Source organism: Pantherophis guttatus, chromosome 4, assembly GCF_059756535.1.
Source record: "Pantherophis guttatus breed Tessera chromosome 4, ASM5975653v1, whole genome shotgun sequence".
NCBI classification, from domain to species: Eukaryota; Metazoa; Chordata; class Lepidosauria; order Squamata; family Colubridae; genus Pantherophis; species Pantherophis guttatus.
In genome coordinates, this window is record NC_142066.1 from 117,709,988 (window position 1) to 117,732,640 (window position 22,653).

At 41.5% G+C, this 22,653-nt stretch overlaps 3 protein-coding genes and 1 long non-coding RNA gene across 12 annotated transcripts in view; 3 read left to right on the top strand and 1 right to left on the bottom strand.

The window, feature by feature from the left end:
• The first annotated feature begins 354 nt into the window (after positions 1 to 354).
• Positions 355 to 3,990, top strand: HOXA7 (homeobox A7). Its single transcript, XM_060685729.2, has 2 exons — positions 355 to 948; positions 2,137 to 3,990. Exons 1-2 carry the CDS (start codon positions 570 to 572, stop codon positions 2,433 to 2,435), a joined length of 678 nt encoding a protein of 225 aa, XP_060541712.2. The 5' UTR covers positions 355 to 569; the 3' UTR covers positions 2,436 to 3,990.
• Positions 3,758 to 21,950, bottom strand: LOC148114322 (uncharacterized). 2 transcript variants are annotated; one of them, XR_015734007.1, is made up of 2 exons: positions 21,369 to 21,950; positions 3,758 to 5,322 (listed from the first exon to the last, which is right to left on the bottom strand). It is a non-coding gene; the product is annotated as an uncharacterized LOC148114322 (long non-coding RNA). The 2 variants fall into 2 exon arrangements; XR_015734008.1 differs by lacking the exon at positions 21,369 to 21,950 and adding an exon at positions 17,457 to 17,651.
• On the top strand, positions 7,687 to 12,265 carry HOXA6 (homeobox A6). The gene is made up of 2 exons (XM_034401911.3): positions 7,687 to 10,084; positions 11,509 to 12,265. Exons 1-2 carry the CDS (start codon positions 9,625 to 9,627, stop codon positions 11,766 to 11,768), a joined length of 720 nt encoding a protein of 239 aa, XP_034257802.1. The 5' UTR covers positions 7,687 to 9,624; the 3' UTR covers positions 11,769 to 12,265.
• The window catches only part of HOXA5 (homeobox A5), a 144,950-nt gene continuing 136,196 nt past the window's right edge, over positions 13,900 to 22,653 (top strand). For 5 of the 8 annotated variants that reach the window (XM_087892632.1, XM_087892633.1, XM_087892631.1 and 2 more), the window contains exons 1-2: positions 13,900 to 14,557; positions 15,710 to 15,800. In XM_087892632.1, the coding sequence (XP_087748758.1) occupies positions 13,900 to 14,557; positions 15,710 to 15,800 (749 nt within the window). Of the gene's footprint in view, positions 14,558 to 15,709; positions 18,465 to 22,653 lie in introns of those variants that run through there. The other 3 variants (XM_087892635.1, XM_087892636.1, XM_034401909.3) reach the window with 3 other exon arrangements.

A 22,653-nucleotide genomic window follows, 5' to 3' on the forward strand; every position in this document is an offset into this window, starting at 1 on the left:
AAACTTAAAGGAGGGGAATCCCAAATCCAGCCGGTAGTTTCATTCAAGCGGTAAGGAGGATTCTGTCTCTGGGCTGGGGGAGATTTAAAGAAAGCGCATGACGACTCCCCGTCCCTATAGCCCACTTGGCAGAAGCGGAAGAGAAGGGTGGGCGAAAGCAAAGGCGGCCGGCCTTCGTTCTCCAAACGCCGGGCTCGAGTTGCCTCGCCACAGCCCAAGTCGGCCCCGTTCCTTGGCACTTCCTCGGCTTCTTTCCGCGGACCCGCCGGCTATGTGGCATCGCGCCTGGGGAAAAGAACCCGCCGGCTGCTTTCGGCCATTCGCGAGGCGCGGCTGTGATGCTCTTCCCTTCCATTACAGGACCTTGTGCGCTTCCCTGATCTCCACCACCTGTGATGCAGGAGCAGATTGGCGGATGGGGTCATATGACTGGTCACGTGGTGGAGGCAGCTCGGTCCAAAAGAAAATGGGGTTTGGTGTAAATCTGGGGGTGTAATGTTATCATATATCACGCTACCTCGTAAAACCGACACCGAAGCCTACCGGACAACAAATCACCGGTCAAAATTATGAGTTCTTCGTATTATGTGAACGCTCTTTTTAGCAAATATACGACGGGGGCTGCTTCTCTCTTCCAAAATGCAGAGCCTACGTCTTGCTCCTTTGCTACCAACTCCCAGAGAAGCGGCTATGGACCAGGCGCTAGCGCATTCACCTCCTCCATGCCTGCCTTGTACAATGTGAACAGTGCCATATATCAAACCCCGTTCTCTTCCGGATACAGCCTGGGCTCTGATACCTACAACCTGCATTGTTCCTCTTTTGATCAGAACATTCCCGTCCTCTGCAATGACTTAACCAAATCCAGCTGTGAGAAAGCGGAGGAAAGCAACCTGCACAGCCAGGCTGAGAGTAATTTCCGGATATACCCCTGGATGAGGTCTTCAGGTATGGGGAAGGCGGAGGGAGCGGGCGGGGGAAAGACCAAAAGCCTTGTTCAAAAACATAAAATGGGACAGCTCGACCTGCGGGCGAATGTTACGCGACCTCAGGCAGGCGAGCCAAGGCGGCGCATGCAAACTTCCTCGCCAAAAGTGCGCCTGCCTCTTCGCTTTTAATTAGAGCAGAGGCGCCATTGCGCAAAAGCCTATGGCATTGTATGTAAATGAACCTCATAAAACTTTTTATTGCCCAATTAATGAGTTCGAGCCTCGTAAATTTATCTAACTCCTCTTCACGATGGGACTGGAGAGTCAGGCTGAACTCTGGGCTGCGCCATAGGGAAAACAGGCGAAGGTGGCGGATGGGTCCGGAGAGCAAGCCTGGCGATGGGGCGCCTTTCTCTGCCCGCAGCGGCAGAGAAGGGGAATCTCGGGTGGGAATGGGGGTGGCGGGCAGAGATGGAGGAGACTGCAACGATTGAGAAGCCACCTGCATGCACTGGATTAAAATATGTAATTTTTTTTTTTACTATTCTCGAATTTTCTTGTCAGAAAAATATGGACCTGTCATAGATGGGCAGGCAAGTGTATGTGTGTGTGTGTGTGTGTGTGTAGGGGTTGGGGGAGAGAACCTCGCTGCCCTCCCCTAGACGAGGGCAAGGCGGGAGACGAAGGCAATATTTTAAATGACATTGAATAGAGTTTGAGGGCAAGACTTGGACCCCCAGGCAGTGCCTAGAACGTGACCTAATATTCGCCAGAGTTCCGCTAAGCCATTTTGCCTGTCTCGGATTTTTCTTTGAGGTTAAGCATTAAAAACTTAGAAACCAACCTCCACACTTTTTATGAGGGTGACTTCAGTCAGAAAGACAGCCGCATAGAACACAGCCGAATTATTTTGTAAGTGATAGATTCTAAGTGAGAGGAGAACTATTTACTGGTGTTTTATTTTCAAGTAGAGGTTCACTAAGGGGACTTTCACGAAGATCTGCCTAACCCCGCGTGGTTCAATGGCCTTTGGGGCGGCCGAGTATTGTATCTGAAAAAAATGGAGGCTGGGGATGAGTAGGACTGACTCCATTTATCTTCCGACTTGTTTGTAAATTCTGAGTTTTATTCAGGTAGATTGTCTTCCTTTCTTGCCTTAACTTAGATGGTTTCCGCCAATCCCTCCCCTCCCTCTTCCTTCCTTTAGGTCCAGATCGAAAGAGAGGGCGTCAGACTTACACCCGTTACCAAACGCTCGAGCTGGAGAAAGAATTCCACTTCAACCGCTACCTGACCCGCCGGCGGAGGATAGAGATCGCTCATGCCCTGTGCTTGACCGAGAGGCAGATCAAAATCTGGTTTCAGAACCGTCGCATGAAATGGAAGAAGGAACATAAAGAGGACGCCGCTGGAGGCGCGGCCGCTGCCAACGAGGCGACACCCGCCACTACCTCGGTGGAAAAGGTGGAGGAGGAAGAAGAGGAGGAGGAAGAAGACGCAGAATAAATGCCAGCGGGAGAAGGAGAAGGCTCACCCCGAGCTTCTTCTCAAATGCTGTTTGCACGTGACAGCTGTAAACGCTCTCCTGAAGCTTTCTTTCTTTTTGTTAAAAACAAAATAAACATAAAACTATCCTTGTTTTTTTTTTTTTTTAATGGCCATTTCCACTCAGAGAAAGTCTGGGGAGAGGACAAGCAGGGTAGATCTCTTCCATTACCTCTAGACATCCCCTGGCTTTATCCTCTGTCTAAATTGCAGAATCCCATTCTGTCCAACATCTGGGCTAGATTGGCTTTGGGCATCCAAGCTGGTCACCATTTATGTTAACAAGTGATAAATAACATAGTTATTAATTTTTTAATTGATATTTGTGAAAAGAAAATGAACCCAACAATTACCCGTTCTTTGCACACGAAAGGGGGGAGAAAGAGCGAGAGAGAGCGCGCAAGAGCCCCAACTAAGTTAGCTTCCAAATAAACTACCTGACTGCACAGATCCCAAAAATCTGAAAGGGAAAAGTGCACTAGGCTTAATTTCAGACTACCTAATTTTTCACTAAAGTTCTATATACTTCCAAGTAGTTGGACTTTCTGCTTATTTGTTTAAATAACTGGGGAGGGGTTTGGGGTGGGGGAAGAAATCCTTTTAAAAAAAATAATAAACCACTACACTCAACTGCAATGATTCGTACTACCTATTTTGAAAACTACCTATTTAGTAACTCCGCCTACCTATCACCAAAATTGTATTGTATAAATGAGAAGGGGGCAAGAACAGTGTTGGTGGGATCTGATATTGTCAAGCAGAAACTGCAAGGCCTGCTTCGCCTGGTTCGGAGGTTTAGTGCGGAGTACTGATGAATATAATTTAGAGTTTTTAAGACATAATATATTTATTGCAAGGCTGTTATTAAATTAAGTCAAATATGCTGCAATATTAGCTTTCTTCTCAAGTCTTCGCTAGCCCAGAATTTTATGAGATAAATTCTGATTGTATCCATTGTAAAATCTGCTTCATCTTTTCTTTCATATTGTGCTCCTGAAGGCTGATTCAGTGTTTTGTTTGAAATTTGTCCACTAATTGTGCTTTATGCAATTAAAAAAAGTTAAATGAATTTAAACAACCATCACCTGCTCTTTCACCAGTTTCTTCCCTCGCTTAGTACAAAAGGTTGCAACTTTCCTACATTTCAGACAACCTCTGCATTGGAAACGTTGCCTGTTTCTTCTGTCTCAAACTCCATCATAAACTGGAAAATCTGTCCTAAATTGGGTAACTTTGTAGCATGATTACATTAAAAAAAAAACCTCTATAAATAAATTCCACCATTAAAGTTTTGGCTAATCTTTATTCATAACTTGTATGTTACAAATGTGTTTTTTTCTGCTCTGTACACTGTGTACCTTGAGGTATTTCATGTTAAAATTAAAAGGGGCAGGGAAGTGCGCGCGCGTGTGTGTGTGTATGTGTGTATATATGTATGAATTATCTTTGAAGTTTGCTTTTGTGTATCACCCAAGTGTTTAATGTTACACAAAAATAAAAAAATGCTTGATGACAATGCATTGTGGTGGTTTTTGTTTTGCAAGCAAAGAATATACATACAATAAAATATAAGACATATGAACAAGTAAATATCCTGAAGAAATAAGAATGGTACCCTCACTACCTTCACTACCTGGAAGAAAACAGCAGCACAAACTCATTTGCAAAGTGATTCACCAAGGTGGAAGAATATTACAGAAGTAGAAAGTTGCTTGGTTCTGTGGGCACAATCCTGATAGATTTCATATGCAGCTTCTTCCATTGGAACCAAGAGTGATAGACAGATCCTGTTTTCTCCTTTGACATCTCAATTGGCTCCATGAATTTGGCTTCAGTTGAGCTAGGATTATGTCCTCCTTCCGCATAACTTTAATTCCAATGTGGGGCTGAAATGCATCTTCCCTGCCTAAATATAAACCCGCATTTTGCATAGGGTACAATTGCCAAAATGAATATTCTCAGATCAGGGATCTGAATATGCTAAATATAAGGGAAGGAGACAGAAGTAACGAAACACAGCTATTCTTCCGTGGTATATCTTCAAATATTTTTGAGATATTGTTCTTATTTTTGTTCTTTCAGTCCGTTATCCACTCCATTAAAAAAAAAAAAACCTGAAGCAAAGCGGATAAGGAAGGAGCTAAATGATAAAAATTCGTATGTGGAAAGAGAGTCAACGCCTGACACTTTATTCGCCTCTAAATGTATTTAGCATAATTTCAATGCAAAAAGTGGAGGTTGGGGGGAGATTGCCCAAATGGTGGGTCCTTTAAAAATCTAGGACCGTCTCTCTGGTAAAATGGCGCCTTCCTAAGTCCTGCCTCTTTCTTGGTGATGAGGAAAAGGCCATAAATCCGTTGTTGTTTATGAAAATTTACAACTTTGCAATACAACTTTACGAGTGATTCGGGTTCTCTATTGGTTGTCGGCGGTCATGTGGGTGGTAATCGTGAACATGAACTTTTTTATAATTTCCCTGGCAAGAATAGAGCTGCATTCTTTTGCTCTGCTCTGTCCTGCTTCGGATCTCTCTGCCATTTCAGCCCCACCCCCCCACCCCTTTCATCCACCCACCCGGGTTTTCATATGTCCTTTGTAAGTCAAAAGGGAGTCGAGTGGATGGAGACTGGGTACGGGCGGTCGCTTCGAACGCAGGTCTGGAATGGCATTTTCCAGCTCCTTTGCCGGAAGGTGTGGCATCTTGGATTCAAAGCTGTGGGGTGGCAGATTTTCAACTCGCAACCTGGCTAATTTCCTGCTTCTTCTGGCACCAAAAGGAAGGCCATTCGTCTCCACGGCATGCAAAGCGGCAGCTGTCAAAGTAGCAGGGGCTCCTGCCAGCCAGGACCTACAAGGTGAGAAACGCAGAGGAGAGCGTGAGCAAGCAAGACCCAGTTAGTTACATGAAACAGCCTTGCGCGCTGTCTGAGCCTCCGTAGCTCGAGAGAAGGTCGATTTGCCTAAGAGTGAGAATGAACCAATGCAACCCGGAGCTTCCGGGAGTTTGCCTAGCGCATACAAATCAGCGTCGGGCTCCAAGTGTCATCCTGACACTCTTACTGTTCCATTGGCTGGGTTAAAAGGCTGCCTTTGGAAAGCATGGTGGCTTTCCAGAAACCTCCGCTGAACGGCTTCATTCGTAGATAGGTGGATTTGGAAAACCCAAAAAAGGTGGTGTCTAATCTATGAGGGCTGGTTTGGTCCTTGCAAAGATTTAATTTGCGGTGGAAGCTATTAAGAGGTTGTGTTTATTTTGACTTGCCTGTGAGGAATGGAAATAAATTGGTGGACGGAGGCGGGTCCTCACGTGTTTGGAATTTTAGATGGCGATTAATTCCGGTGATGCCTTTATAGGAAAGACCTGAACGCAATATTATGGTGTTGCTAATGTGATGGCTGAGAGACAGGAACATATGACAGCGTTTTAAGAACCCGAACATTTCTTTTGTTGTTGTTGTTGTTTTGTTTTGTCTTGTCATTAGTGCTGGGGTGCTGGGGTGGTGAGCGGAATTAAATGCTTCAAGCAATCTTTTCGGTCATTGTTTATGGGGGGGGGGAAATGTAAACGATCTTAACTGGAATAGCTGGGAAGATGTGAGGGTTTGTGCAATATTTTAATAGAGGCAAATTGTGCATGATTCACCCAAATCGATGTGGTTTCTATTTGTACAGAGGAAAATATTTCTGATTGTAGGATTGAAATGTTTCTCTGTTCTTGTGTTTATCCCCGCCGTTGAGGACGATTAGCGGTTTTCTTAAATATTACAAAAATACCGTAGGTTTTCAACCCCCTCCCAATCCATTCTCCGAATTGATAAAGACTTACGTGTATATTACATTGCAGTATCTGCTTGACTGCAGCTGCAGTGAATGTCGGATTATTTATCGGCGAGAGAACATTACTCAGTACTGCCACTCTGTGGCTCTTAAAGGTACTAGGCGCTGAGAGAGTCGGGGGCAGCCACCAGGTACATAAATAAATAATTGAAAGAGAGCCGGCGAATAAATCACGACTGAATGGGTTGCTTATCGTTGGTGGAGCATATCCACACGCGGAGATGTTGTTCTTCTTTCCCAGACGATTTTTGTATTTTAAATGGACTCAGGGAAAGGCGGGAGAACCTCTAAAAAAATATGATTGCGCTAATTACAGCAGGGCGACCTAGAGACGATGACTTTATCCCGAGGGTTACTAATATACTTCCCATCTAAACAATGGCTCGGACGGAGAGATCTGTTTAGATTAGATTTGTTGGTTAAATCTTGCTTTTCCCTCCGTAAACATAAAAATTTGTAAGTGGATTTGTACCTTCACAGAAAAGGAGTTTTTAAACTTAAATAGAGCTACCTCCCCTTTCCCCCACCACCTATGTTCCAACTTTGTTTGACTTATGGCTTGGATTGAATAAAAGGAGGGGTAGCAGGGTAGCGGGAGGCCCTCATTGTTAAAATGGTAGTCACACGTTTTAAATCAATGGAGGTTGTTATTTGAAAGAGTTCTAAAGTCTGATCTGATTTGCTGGGTATTTTTCAAGAGCCCTGCCAAGTTATTTACCTTGCTTCTTCATTAAGAAAGTATCTCAGAGAATGTGTCTGGATTCCTCTGGGAAGGTGCAGACTTTGGCAAAACTTCTGTTTAACAGATGTGTGTCTCCAAATGTCTAGATGGAAGAGTGGGGGGAAGTGTACTCTTAGTACAGTTTCATTTCCTGGACAACGGCCATTTTTTTCTTCTGTAATTTGCTCTAGTTGTTGTTCAGTAATTCGTTCAGATGTTATCCCTTCTATATAGAATTATGCTTGCTGTGGATGTAAGAGTTCAGGAAGAATTCCCTGTTTATTGCATTAAATTTACAAATAATTACATTTTTTTCCTAGCTATTTATATTTTTGTAAAGTTGTACAACTTAGTAATTGATTAATGAAAATGAACCAATCAATAGAACCAATATATCAAGGTATATGTAGATAAATTTACAATTAAACAAATATGTTACTCCGTTTATAGAAATCTTTTGTTCTATGTATGTCGAATATATATATATATATATATATATATATATATATATATATATATATATATATATATATATATTCTCTGTGTCTGTGTCTCTCATTTCTTTCTTTCTTTCTCTCACTTTCTTGTATTGTAAAATAAAAAAATCATTTTTGATACAGTAATAACTATTCTCCATTTTGGGGACTACTTTCTCCAACACTCCAAAATATATATTTATAGATCTTGTTTAGCGAGGGTGAGTGGGGGGCAGGGAGGGAATCCATTGTTGGAAGGATTTCTGAAACTCCCGTTGAGGACCAAAAGAAAGCTGGTCATAAAATGGGGATGATGATGGTGACAGCAGCTATTTTAACTTACTGCTGTTTTAGAGATACCCTAATTGGGGTCAGGAAATTAAAAAAATAACCAAACTGGCCAAAGGCCTTATGGTTTTAAAGCCAACAAAGTAGCCGTTTGGAAAACAGAAGAACACCTGACAAAGGACAGAAATAATTGGCACAGGGAGATACTTGGCCTTAATCTTATTCATATTTCCTAGGAGGTAAGACTGAGATGATTCTTCAGAAATTGCCAGCCTCCTTGTGAAAGTCCTCCTTTCTTTCCAGGTTTCTAAGTCCCTTAATAGTGTTGTAACTTCAGGCCTAATTATTTTCCCATTGTATTTTGAAATTACTGTCAAGTTTGCAGATTTCAAAAGTGTGTATCTACTGTCTTTTTCTTTTCTTTTCTTTTCTTTTCTTTTCTTTTCTTTTCTTTCCTTTCCTTTCCTTTCTTTCTTTCTTTCTCCTAATTTGGTTTTATTGGTCTTCTGTCTCAAGATGGGGTGACTTAATTGCTCCCCACCTTCCTGCGAGATTCATTATAACAACAGACTGAAGTTACAAAGATATCATTTGGGGAGTTAAAAGACTAACAACAGGGGGAAATTTTTATTGGAATAATTTCCTCTCTTCAAAGCAGCAGCTAACATCCTCAGAGAGATTTCCTTTGAATACCCCCACTGACAACAAATAAAGAGCAGCAGCAACAACAATTGTGTCGGAGAATCACCGTTTCCTGTTTGCTTCAGATCTGAGGATTAAATTAACTGAATTATATTGTCTGGATCATCTTGAATAGAAGGGGTTTTGGGGAATTTTTTTTTTTTTTAGCCATTCTCGAGGATGTCGATGCATGCACACACTCTCTCACACACGTATACATACCTTTCATTAGAAACAGGGAAGAGAAATCATGCAACTCCGTTGGATTTCAGTTGCCCATTGGGTTGTGCTGGAAAATGTTCCCACATGCTTTGGGCACCCTCGTTTTATTGCTTTTGACTCGGGCATGAATGGAAACGGTTAACTGAGACCGAATCTCTTTTTCGCCAGTTTGTTTCTAAACAGGCAGATTCTCCCTTTTGGAGACGGTTGTCAAGTCCCCACTTTTAAGCGTTTCTTAGACACCACCTCTATACCACGCGGTTTCTTTGCTTTCGTCTCTGCGGCTGGGCTGGGACAGAGACCATAAGCTCATGGCAAGAGGGTGAATGAACCGGGAAGCGTGGGGGGGGGGGGAGGAGAGGGGGAGCTTCTCCTGGATAGACTATGCGGTTTTTGCAAGATAAGTTTTCGGCGGTGCCTCTTTGCTGTAAGCAGTCAGGTACCCGTCGCTGGGAGTCTCTCCCTGGCGTCATTCATTCATTTAGGTGGGAAAACTCCGCTTGACCTAAGGACTGACGACCACCCATTTCCTCCCCGGGGTGGGGGGAAGGTTACCCAAGGGCAATTTCTCCCCGCACCCCTATTCTCCGTGTTGACACCGAGGAGAGCGCCCGGTGGCCAGTTGCCATCTGCTAGGCTCGGTGGCGTCGGAGGTGTGTGTGTGTGTGTGTGTGTGTGTGTGTGTGTGTGAGCCGGGGGGGGGAGGGGGTTGTTTGGAACTTTGCTGGCTCGGTAGCGGCGGATCCCAGGGGAGAAGGCCGTCCGCCGCTCGCTCATTGGTCGCCGTGCCATCAGCTGGTGCGATTTGCTGCTGTCGCTTTTGGCGCTCGGCCATCCAGAAACAAACCACTCGCATGACTACTAATAGTTATAGCCAGATGTACTAATACACAACAAATCAAGGTCCGGGATCTGGGGAGCGTCCATGAGTTCCTATTTCGTGAATCCCGCTTTCCCGGGAAGCTTGTCGAATGGACAAGAGTCCTTCCTGGGGCAGATCCCCCTCTATCACCCCGCGGCTGGCTACGAGGCTCTAAGGCACTTCCCAGCTTCTTATGGGGCCGGCAGCCTGCAGGAGAAGCCCTATTCCTCCCCTAGCTTCTTCCAACAGTCCAGCCCCAACACGGTCATCGCCTGCAACCGGGCAGCCTATGATTATGGAGCCTCTTGCTTCTATTCGGACAAGGACCTGGGCGGTGCCTCATCACCCTCCGGCAATGGCAAACCAAGGGCCAGCAACCCCGGGGACTACTTGTCCTGTTTTGCCTCTGACCAGCAGTACAAGCCCGAAAACGGGGCAGCCAAAATCCTAAACGAAGAAAACAGCGACCGGAAGTACACCAGCCCTGTTTACCCTTGGATGCAAAGGATGAATTCGTGTGCTGGTAAGTCATAAAAGGTAACCATAAATAGGGAGGTGGGCTGCAGAAGTGGTAGTTGAGGGGAGCTTCCATCTCTCTTTCTTTCCTGGGAAGAAAGGTTTTTTGGGTATTTTTTTTCAAATGGGCCATCTTCAGACTGTCTAGGATGGGTAGAGGAGGTTCAAAGCCCAGGGATTTCCTGAGACTCTTTTTCAAGTTCTCTTTCAACCTGACAGGTGGAGGACTATCTTGACAAGGAATGCCTTTTGAAGGCTGAGTCAGCACATGAAGCCTGCCATTGCAGTGTCACATACCTGGAAACAAATCTTAAGGAAATAACTATTAACACTCTTCAAAAAAATCAATATTTTCTTAAGAACTGGGTGGCTGCTGTTGCTAAACTGCTCACCATCATCTTCATCATCATTACCAGAGAAGCTTCTCTGTCTATCAGAGCCAAAGAGTGATACAAGGGTAGAGTTCTGACTGCTTCATATATTTTGTGAGAGTTCTCTTCCCCCTCCCTTCACCCACTCATTAGTATATAAGAATGAGCTATTGAATGCACGTTCCTGGTAATATCTACGCGCGCACACAAATCATCTAATGGGGTGGAGGGGGTGGGAAGAAAGAAAACTTGATCAATGGCCACCACCACCACCATTTCAATGTATCAGAATGTCATTCTTTGTTCTTCTACCAGAGGAATTAGAAAGTCTAAGGATATTTTAACAGTGAAACATTAAAATCAAAAGCTTTTGGAGAGCTTCAGTCTATTCTCATTAAAGCATTAATGACCTTCCTTTAAAGCAGCATACTATAATTTAATTTACCTCTATACTCTATTTCTATTCTACTTTCTTTAAAAGAACCACTTCCTTCAAAATAGATTCTATTAAATTTATTGGGGCTTGCAATCTATTTAGGTGCTGGTGTCAGTTGACTGAACTTAACAGGAGACTGTTAAGACAAGACAAGCATCTTCAAATTCCACATGTTTAAAATGGGAAAGAATTAACAAGTAGGATTGCTAATTCCTTCCTTTGGAAATCAGTGTGACTGAAAAATATTCCAGTTTGGTTACACCAAGTCAAAATCCTCTTGCAAATATGGACATAAAGCATAACATAAAAGCAACTCTCCTATTATACCAGGGCCTATTCATATATTATCCAAGGGGAATGGCCACGTTGAAAACAATCTCCCTTCCTGTTATTAAAAAGGAATGCTTCTGCTCGCCCCCAAATCCCAAAATTTAAATAAAATTAAAAATTAAAAGATAACTTCAAAATACCTGACCCTGTGAGCAGCAGAACATGATCTTGTCCCCTAAATTAGAAAGCATGCTTAAACAAGGAGCATATAGCTCCAAGGATTTCCCGATTTCTTTGTTAACCGAAAGGCGGGCGCGCCTGCTTATTCGCGGTTATATATGTTTGCTTCCCTAGGTACAGTGTATGGAACGCATGGGAGACGGGGCAGGCAAACCTACACCAGGTTCCAAACGCTAGAGTTAGAAAAAGAATTCCATTATAACAGATATTTAACCAGAAGGCGTCGGATTGAGATTGCAAATGCTCTTTGCCTTACTGAACGACAGATTAAAATCTGGTTTCAAAACAGGCGGATGAAATGGAAAAAGGAAAGCAAATTGATCAATTCCACCCAGCCTGGCGAAGAAGAAACAGAGGAAAAATCAGGGGAGTAAAATTATGCTTAAGAGAATAAACCATCTATTAGTAGCTTTTTCCTTCATCAACATGCCTCCCAGTTCACACACAAATATACACACACACAGAGCCCTACAATTTATTGGGTTATTATTCTTTTGTTGTTGTTGTTATGCAGATATTTCCAAAGGCTTAATTAAAATACATCTATATATATTTTCAATAAACTGTGAATTTCTGTATCAGTAGAATTCTTGACAGTAGAAAAGCTTAGTAATAGCCAGCTTTCCGCTCTGTAGATTGAGGTGCTTAAATGATTTTTTTTGACATGAGCAATGCCTTAATTTCTTTTTTTATTTTTAAATAAAAATTTTAAGTGTTTGTATAAAATTACCATTTGATGCAGCTTCTCCGCATTAAAAAGGGTCAGACCTGGTTCCAGAGTGGGATTCTAGAAGTATAGGGAGCTTATTCTGCATATTTTTTCTGCTAACTCACTTAAATAAATAGTTGCGCTTTGTTCTACCCTTTTTCATCTCAGACCTGAACCATTTGTTTGGTAATAATATTGATTTCTTTGGGACTTTATTTGAATGATGTTGCACATGGCATCCTCATGTGGTTTAAAGAAAAAAAGAAGAGGAAATGTTAACATGTATGCATAATTCCCAATACATAATTAGGATTTTCAAAAGAGATAATGGGTGGGATGGGAAATATAATTCAAAACCTTGCTGATTATCTGCTGTATATTTTAATTTTTTAAAAAAGTATAGGAGTATAGCTTTTTAAAAAAAATAATTAGCCTTTCTAAAGGGGTAAAAATACAGTAAACTGAGTGGAAAAAAGGAGAGCTAGACTTTTGTTGATGGGCAGATTACTAGGATCCATGTGATTATTTAATATCATTAATCATCAAGTATTTTCAATTCTTCTTCTATTGACCTAGTTTAAAATTTCTTTATCCTGGATGTGGATGTGTTCTTTTCCCATTTTAAAATATTTTTAAAAAAGCAATATTTAGGGAAGACACCCCAAATTTAAATAAGAATACAGCTATTTCATACTCTTGGTGTGTTAGAAAGTGCAGGTGAAGGCTTTCTTTAGTAGTAGCATGAAATTATATTATAGTGCATTGGTGCCACCATGTACATATGGAAGCATGCATATTATATTTCAATAATGTGAAAAGCATAGCACTTGGACTATAAATCTGACTCTTAGTAATAATAATAAAAAGGAGTACCTAACTAAACAAAACCACTACGCTTATATTTATGAGGTGGAGAAAATTTGCAAGCCCTTAAAATGTTCCTGAATTTTCTCTTTCTTTGTGTCTCTTAAAAGCCCATGAAAGAATTCTATTTAAAAAAAATACTGCAGGACATTTATATTGAATACAAATTTAAAATTGGCACTGACTTTAAAAATATCCCAATCTTTCCTTCCTCTTGAAGTTGCTGCTCAGTTACTATTATTACAGAGATTCATTATTTCTTATATGTTCTGAATCATTTTTTAAAATTGTATGTGTATATATGTGTGCGTGTATACATACATACATACATACATACATACATACATACATATATACATATATGCATATTTCCCAAAACCCAATTTTTGTTATTTTTTTAAACCTAAAACCCACAGTCCCTTACAATTGGTTTTACTAATGGTACTCTGAGAGAGATGTCATAATTTTGCTATAATGGGCTGTAACCCCAATTCGACCTCAGTCTTGCAGCAGCTCCGGGCTGAAGAAAGTGAAAATCTAGCAAGTCTCCAGAGGGTGGCGCACGAGGCCGACTGACAGTCAGGAGCTGGCAGCGGGCTCGCGCTCCAGGCGCGCGCCCCAACGCTCTAGCATCCACCCAACTCCCCCATTTAGTACGCGAGTTTACCTCTAGAGGTCATCAGGCAGGATTTACGACTGGACAACAAAAGCACGTGATATAAAGTCGTACCCCATATTTGGGTGCCTACGTAGGAGGGAACCAAGTACTTGTCCCAGTCATTTCCATAATTCATCATAAATTGTGCAAGGGTGCTATAGACGCACCAAAAAACGAAGCAAAGAGCCACAAATCAAGGCCCCTCGATTAAAAAAAAAAAGCCAACAACAACAACAAAAAAAAAACCCCTAACAAGCCCCAACAACAACAACAAATGAGCTCCTATTTTGTAAACTCATTTTGCGGTCGCTACCCAAATGGCCCGGAGTATCCGTTACATAATTATGGAGATCCGAGTGCCGTGAGCGAGCAATTCAGGGAATCGGCCAGCATGCATTCCGGCAGGTACGGCGGCTACAGCTACAATGGTATGGACCTCAGCGTCGCCCGCTCTGCTTCCAGCCACTTTGCGCCAGGGGGGGCCACAGAGAGGGCTCGCGGCGGCAGTTACCCCTCCAGCGCCAACACCAGCGCCAGCGCCGCCACCCCCGACGCCAGGTACGCCAACCGGGCGGCGGCCGCTCACTCGCCTCCGCCTGACTCGCTGCCTTGCGCCGCCGTGGCCGCCTCGCCTGTCAGCGGCGACGCTCATCACGGTGGGGGAAAAACCTCCACCGTTAACTCGACCACCAGCACTTCGTCCACGTCTAGCGGCACCGCCAGCGCCGGCGGCAGCGCCAGCAGCAACGGCAGTGGCAGCACCAGCACCAGCCACCTGGGCAGAGAAGGGCTTAGCACGTCGCCGGTCGCCCAGGAGGATCCTCCCGCCAACAACGAGCAGGCGACCTCTCAGCAGAACGACCAAAACACAGCTCAACAGGCTCCCCAGCCCCAGATCTACCCCTGGATGAGAAAACTTCACATAAGCCATGGTAAAAGCATGCCCGGTTTTCTTTATATGTAACCTAATACAGCAGGTCTAGAGGCAGAGGGGGAGAGGGGAGAGGGGCCCGGGAACCGAGGGACACAAGGTTGGCCAAAAAGAAGCCGGGGACAAGAAAGTTCCTTCTCTTTCCACGTTTCTCTCTCGCCCGGGCGCCACATGTTTGTCGGACTAGCTGCCAGTTCAGGTGGGTTTCTCTCTTGAGGAAGCCACAAACTCTTCCCACCCTCATCCCCTTTGGAAAGGACAGCGTAGCTGAAGGCCAGTGGAGGACGAAAATCGGGGTAATGTAAGGCAATCTCTCCTAAGGACTCTTCCCCAGGTCTCCAGGACTTGGCGCTTGAATGGAAATGGTGGGAGTGAGCGAGCGAACCAGCTTGAATAGTGCGTGTCAACTTCGGTAATTTATGGCGAAGATTGTCCAGTGAAAACACCGTTACTAATTATATCCAAAAAGAAGTTGAGGAAATAGTGTGTGGGTCTTGTGGGTGTTGGGGGGGGGGGAAGGCAGGAGGGTGAGATTTCTCTGGGAGAAAAGTAGGGGAAAGTTAGGAGAGCCTAGAGGGAAGGGTTTCAGGGAAGCTAGTTCTGCACTCCTTCAGCCTCGGCATGGAAATAATTTCTCCTCCAGCCAGAGGACTTGACTGACAAAAAATAAGTGGGTTTCAAATTCGAAGTGGACTGGGTCTGGGACCAGGCTGAGGGGGCTTTTAGTTTTTCTTTTATCTGATAAGCAGATAATCGGGAAATAAGTTCTTTAAAAAACTTTACGCACAAATAGAGACCCGGCTGAAGAACAGATGCAGGCGAACTGCGTGGTCTCCAGCTTCCGGGCTGGAATTGAATTGATCAGCCCTTCATTAGGAGAGTCAAAGGGGAAGTTGTTTAAACTTCACCAGGCTTGAATTACTTGAGGAAAGGGTTGTGGGGGAGGACAGAGAGAGAGGGAGAGAGAAAACTGAGGAGGAGGAGAGAAGGAGGAACTTGTTGAGCCTTTTCCTCAAATCAACATACTAACAAGAAAAAGAAATCTAAGGGAGAGAAAAACGGACAGCAAGGAGCCAAAGTGAAGAGGGAGGGTATGTCCCTTTTGCCAAAGTCTAAACCGGTTCCCTTATTATTTTCTTTTCCCCTGTTGCAGACAACATAGGGGGGCCCGAAGGGAAAAGGGCTCGGACTGCTTACACCCGCTACCAGACCTTGGAGCTGGAGAAAGAGTTTCACTTCAATAGGTACCTGACCCGCAGGAGGAGGATTGAAATAGCACATGCTCTTTGCCTCTCAGAGAGACAAATCAAGATCTGGTTCCAAAACAGGCGCATGAAATGGAAAAAGGATAACAAGCTGAAGAGCATGAGCATGGCAGCTGCAGGAGGAGCCTTTCGCCCTTAAGAGATATGCCAGCCCTGCTTCTCCCCCATCCCCCAGCCCCTGTCCCAGAGAGGGAAAAACAATAAAAGTACAAAAACACCACAACAATTCAACAGTATTATATAAATGCTGACCCTGCGTAGGCGCGTCAGTAATTTCTCTTTGCTTAACTTCCCTAGAAGGGCGAATCAACCCTCTGCTGATGTATCTTAATAATCATGAGCCTGTTTAATTGAGCCTCCCTAGTGCGCGGCGTGTTACAGTAGATCGGCTTCCCTGTGCATTTCTTTGTCTTGAATAGCTTTGTCTTTTTTTTTTTAATGTAGATGTTTTAACTTATTTATATGAAGCAAGTGGCGTTACTTGAAGTAACTGTAAAAACAGGAAAAAAATAGTCCTACGCAAACACTAAGAAAAGGAAAGGAGGCTTCCCTTCCTTACCTTCCTCCCTCCCTCCCTCCCTCCCGCACCCCACACTCAGTCTGGTTTAAACCCAGTGTTTTTCTCTGTGTTGTTGCCCTCGCTGTGCTTAACCATGCATGTGTGTTTGAACGTGTCAGTGTATGTATAACTCCAAGCTGTGACCAAGATTTCCAATCAGAAAAAAATACTACCTAATTCCTGTGTCATTAATGGCTGTTGTAGAGGTGAAATAATGAAAAACAAGCTGAACTTGTCCAAACGTGTAGTGAATAGTGAATCTGTGACGAAAACTGTGATTCCAGACAGTATGTCCTTGCTGTGCCTTTGTATATGACTTTTTGCACGAACTCTTAAAAATGGCTTTTATTAAGCGCAGCTTCGGAAAAGTATAGGGGTTTGGGGGGGCTGTTGTTTTTGTTTTGTTTGTGGACACAGTTACAAATAGAGTCAAAGTTTGAACAAAAAATGTGATCTTTTTTTAAAAAAAGAAATGTGGATTTTTTTTTTCAACTGACTGGAAAAATAAACTTTCTTTTGTAAGGGATCTTCTCCCCTTTTTCTTTCTATTCTGTCTTTTGCCTTTTGAGGGGGAGCTGGTCTGTACCCTACAGAGACTCATATATTGCTCCACATTTAGTCTGGAGACTAAAGTTGGAGACGAAACTGAGCCCAATAGCCCCTGTAAACTGAGCAAAGATTGCTTTCTGGGTTGAATGTTGTATAAGAAACACAGAAGTGTTTGTCATTTTTTGGGGGGAAGAAAGATACTACACTGTTAACTCTTTCTCCTAAGCAAGCAAGCAAGCAAGCAAGCAAACAAACAAACAAAGAAACAAACATATAAACAAGCATTTGCTTTTCTCAACTTCATTTCTAAGAACTTTAGCTTTCTAGAGGGAACTAATGAAAACTAACGGGTGGGCAGTTATAGATATCTTCCAGAGACTCTTATACAAAATCTACCATGAATTACACTTCATGTGCAATTTTAACAGATATTGGGGAAAGACTGTCTTAACTCAACTCAAATAAATATGTATTTCTTTGTTTAGCTTTGCTACAATTAATTTTGCTAGAAATGTAACACTACTTACCCAACCCAGAGCTTGAATGGTTAATGCTTCTGAATTCCTAAGAGTAACTAAAGATCTGTAGATTTACAGGCGAAGTATATTGGTATCTTCCCTTAAAAGTTATAAAGCAGTAAACTTTATAAGCCCAAGTTCCAGCTATATGACATTTGGATACCAAATGAATAGGGTTTTGTCTATGAATTAGATCGTAAAATCATCCATAGTACAGACAGATAGGCTCACTGGCTATAAAAAGTCACGTGGTACCATTAAAGTAAGTTTTATGGTTCTGGGGAGTTGTCATCCAACATTATATACCACATAACATATAATCACACTGACGCTGGACTTCATTTGACTCTCTTACAGGCTACATGTGCCTCCTGGTCATTCAAATTGTCAGGGTTTAGGTACAGAAGTATCTCTCCCCAAGTTCTCAAATACTCAGTGAAAAAAAGCGCTTAAGGTAAGTTATGTGCGCAAGTTGCTTAAGTTTGTTTTTGCAGTAGAGAACTCAGCTATACTTTTGCCTTACTCCTTGTTTTTGGACCTCACAGTATTTTGAAATAACTCCAATAATCTCTTCAAGGTGCTACTTTAAAGACAGGGTGATTTTTCCAATCTGCCCCAAATCCTATATAATTTGAACTTTTCTGGAGTTGAGTTAATACATATAAGAACAACAAATTTTATTGTCATCTTAATCAAACATTCTCGAAGCAAGAAAAGCAAAATAAGAGTCTTTGGCAGAGATGGATTTTGAGGCCTAACTTTATGTTGGCTAAAGCAAATGATAATGACTTCCTTTGCTCCATGAAGGGTCTTTGTTTGTTTGTTTCTATAAATTGTATTTATGGGAAGAAGAGTCCTCAAGCCAATTTAAAAAGAAAGAATGGGGGGAGGAGAATGGTTTTGGCTATAAACTTGTTGGAAGGATCAACAACCCCATTGTTATTGGCATGTCTGGAATATTTTCATCTAGATGAAATATTTACATATAACAATAAAGGTGTTTTAGTTGATTTTAAATACTGGATTCTTTGGGTCTTCTCTGCCTTCCAGAATTAATCACACTTGCACCTTGTATGCTGTACACAAGTTGTTGCATTTTCTGTGATCTTAATATTCGTATACCATATATACAGCACATGTTGCATATTGCCCACTCCAACCGTGGATTCTTTTTATACCTTCCTCTGCTTTTCCTGTTCTTCCTTCCAATGTGATGAAATTGATCATAACTTTAGATTCGGCATACCTTTATATCCCTGCAAATTACTAAAGATTGTCTCTAAGTTTATAGGACATAATCAACAAGCCCATTTATGTAGCTAGCTACCTTTCTCTTTTCTCTCTGTTTTCTTTCTTTATTTTATTGGCTGGCAATTGTTGGGGTAGGCCCCCAGCTGCCTGTTTATTTCAACATCCTTTTTTTATTTAAGCAGACACTTCTCACTAGAGTGTGATTGCGCAGCAATAAAGTTTATGGCCGGATTTAGATCTAAGTCTTTGAATTTCTAGGGTTGAAAGAAAGCATGAAAGAACATTGGCTTTTTTTAAACTTTCCCTTGCCTGCCTGCCTGCCTTCTGAAGCATCATATAATCAGAACCTAAAAATTCTTAATCCTAGAAATTCAGGAAAGCAACTGCTGGGGACACAGTAGCAATTTTATATACAAAATAAAATGAATGATTTTGCAAGTGAACAAGGATTTAGTGGATTTAAAGAGAAGGAGCTAGAAGATATCTCACATTATGAATCAGGGGGTTTAAGCCTAAGAATTACCTGAGGTAATTCACAAATTCCCTTCCTAAACTCTTGCTAATAATAATTCAGCTGTTGGTCAATGTATATGTCACACTAGACTAATAGAGTTTCTTTCAATTAAATGTCAAATGAGGCTGTACTTCTCTATATCGTAATTTCTTTCTGCACATTATACAGAATTAAAAGCAGAATTGCATCAGTTTTAAAATCTCAGTGGTATCTGGCAATATAATTGAATCTTACCCCATTCTGGTTGCTATTTTGAAAGAGACAGATTTTGTGGAGGTATTAATAAATATTTGAAGATCTGAAAACTTCTATCATTTTTAAGTTGACTAATTATGAATATAGGCATTCAGAGTCATTTACATTGTATGTACATGTATGTGATCTCTCTTCACACTTATATGAAGTAGAATTAATTGCATAAAATTGTTATTTGTCCCCTCTCAACTCGGTTTTAAGCAGTGATTTCTGCCTGCCATAGTTACCGTAGTTAATATGTGCTGAATTTTCAACAATATTTAGCAAGATTTAGAATGGGGAAAAAACATTATTTTACCTTTGTGCCCTGCTTGTTTCTTAAGTAAAATTAAAAGAGGAAAGCCATACAAATTTAATTTAAATATATATAAAATGCAAGTCCCCAATCTCACTTTCAGAAAGATAGCTTTTCAGTTGAACAGCATTGCTCTCTGCAGGGTTACTGATGGATTCCTACACATTCAAAAGCAAAGGTCCTACATGCCAAAGGCAGTAGACTCCACATAAAATACTATTCAAGCCATAATGCATTATTTATTTCAGCTTAAATGTGCTGTGTTAAAGTTTTGCTGAACTTCCCTGTTTTAAATACAGGGGAGAAATGCTGCTTAAGCCAGCTGGGGACAGGGGAGAGTAGCCCGATTCTTTCGCATTGGGTTTCTTTTCTTATTCCTATGTTTACTCCCACACATGAGGAAGGAAATCCTTCTACAGTGAGAACTTAAAAACCAAAAGTGATAGTCATCCTTAAGACTATTTACAATTAGGGAACATAATTCCGTGACTTAGAAGCTAAATGTTGTTCAAGTTCTTTCTTGTTAATGCCGCTTTTTCCATATCTAGTTATCTCCTGAACTAACCACCACTCAGCCGGTGCTTAGTGGAAAGATGGCTGAATGAACAGATTGATTTCACAGACAGAACAGGGAAAGACATACAGTTCTATCAAAGTTCTCTACAAATAACTGACTCTCTGCACTTCTACTTAAAAGTGCATACTCCTGACTTCAATGATATCTGTTTCCATGTTATTGTGCAAACTAGCCTGCAGATCACAGAAAACAAAATTAAATTATAGTAGCCACCTAACTACAAGGGGAGGATCGCAACATGTACAGGAGCAGAAAAGATTTTCCTCACAAAATGGTGATTTTATTTTAGTCTATCCGTCATTTCATACCAGAGCAGCAAGTTGAATAAACAAGCCAAAATGCACCCATCTGTTCAAAACACATATTACTCCAAAATAAAACACTGTAAACCAAATTTTTAAAATTAAAAAGTGTATTTGCATAAATGATGATAATGCCATTGCTATTTTATTTTTTAGGGTAAGAATAATACTTTATTTTCCTTCACCTTATCAGAAGCTCTTTATGGCTATTAGAAAGTTCAATTTTATCAGCTCAAGTCAGTGTTTTTTACTTTAGCAAGGTAACTATGGCGCTTCCCTCTGCTGAAAGCACAAAGATGACTTTTGAAATTCACATGACATGGGATCAGCATGCACCTTCTGTTCAAAGCCTTGTGGAAAATTTTTTAGCTCCATTATGCAAGTGAAAGAAATACTGCTGATATTTTCTACTGTTTCTATTGAACAGTTTAATAATGAGATTAGCAATTAGAGTTCCTGCATCAGATCTTATTTGTCTACCTCCTTACTTCTAACTTCCCTTCCCCTTGAAGAACAAGACTGTTTTTTGGGATATAATTCAGCTTTGCAGTTTTCTATTAATTCTGACCATACATATTGTAGACCTTTTTGGATTCTGTAAAATCCAAGTAGTTTATGTTTCAATATTTCTTACAAGCAGGTTTTCTCTGGGAGAAAAGAACTACATCTTTCTTGCTTAGACAGATGCAGTCAATGCAATATAATTACAAAGAAAAGTATATTATACTGTGTTTTTGCAAAAGTGTGTCTCTTCAGAATCCCTGGAATCTGCTCCTCTCATCCTGCTCCCGATCTTCTACAATGGCTTTTCAATAATAATATTTGTTATGAAGGTTATTGGGTAATTATTGCAGTTTTGTGAAATAGTCCTTGCTCGAGGTGAAGTCTGTCTCTGAATAATAAATGGCAGCTCTTGCAGTTCATTGCCAGGTTAAGTAAATGCAGAAAGGAAGATAAATCTGCACACTCTGAGACTCGCCAGCAGAGCTCGCTTTAGACCAAGTTCATCGTCAGTTTGCTTTTCCTTGGGCAAGGCTTCAGAAATCCACTGGATCAGTTCTTCAGTATGTTGTTTTTGTTATCATTGCTATTAAAAAGACTTGATAAAATGGTCAACAGCTTAATATTATACACTGGGCAAGTCTATTTCGGAGCCTGGAATTTACCCACCTATCACAGAGGCTACCAGCCCATTCAGTTTAATCTGCTTTTGTCAGCAGTGGCGAAATGTCTTTGGAAAGTGATTTTAGGTTTTGCTTACAATTATATACTTTTTTTAAGGACCTCTCCTTTTTTTCCTTCTTTCTTTTTAAGAACATCACATCCCTCTAGATCCTTAATGGGAAAAGGAAGGCTGAGGAGCTTAATCCTTCTTTAAGGAGATAGAAGCTGCATTGCTTTTGTATATCTTTGTGATTAGGGCGGAACTACTCCAGGTCAAAAAGTTGAGGGTCAAAAGTTTACATCTTGCACTGCTCTTAGTCATGAGCAGCCTAGACAGAGTTTGATGTCAATGTTATAGCCAAGATCTTGACTATCAACACAAAAGATAAAACAGCTTTGAGTTAAGTGCGGATTGCAGTATGGACTCCAGGTGAACTCTGGTGGTTGGTCGAATGACCTCAATTACCGAGGGAAGGATAGAAAATTCCTCTTTTCAGAGAAGAATACACATTGTATTTCATCTTGAATTATCAAGCATAGACTTTCCCTGAATCAGGTGAACATGATGCTAAGACACACATAGCTCCATTCTTCTGCAGAAATGCATGTGAGCTGCAAAAACCGATATAAATATCGTTCTGAATGCTGTAGAAATAAATAATAACCAATTCATTCAGGAGAATTTCCATTTATTTTAATCATCCAGAATTGCACCTTTCATGAAGAGAACTACAGTCTATAACAATTCCTTTTATCCTTTGAATACTTGTGCTTTGATTACAGCTTTTCCTCCAGAAATTTTGAGTTACCATTGGTAAAATTGTCGAAATGCATTTAGAGGATGTCAC

What these genes read in the sequence shown, in the direction of transcription:
- HOXA6 (XM_034401911.3), top strand. Translation starts at nt 9,625, where the DNA reads ATGAGTTCCTATTTCGTGAATCCCGCTTTCCCGGGAAGCTTGTCGAAT. An exon ending in AAGGATGAATTCGTGTGCTG is followed by an intron (nt 10,085 to 11,508) that starts GTAAGTCATAAA and finishes TTGCTTCCCTAG; the next exon opens with GTACAGTGTATGGAACGCAT.
- HOXA7 (XM_060685729.2), top strand. Translation starts at nt 570, where the DNA reads ATGAGTTCTTCGTATTATGTGAACGCTCTTTTTAGCAAATATACGACG. An exon ending in CCCCTGGATGAGGTCTTCAG is followed by an intron (nt 949 to 2,136) that starts GTATGGGGAAGG and finishes TCCTTCCTTTAG; the next exon opens with GTCCAGATCGAAAGAGAGGG.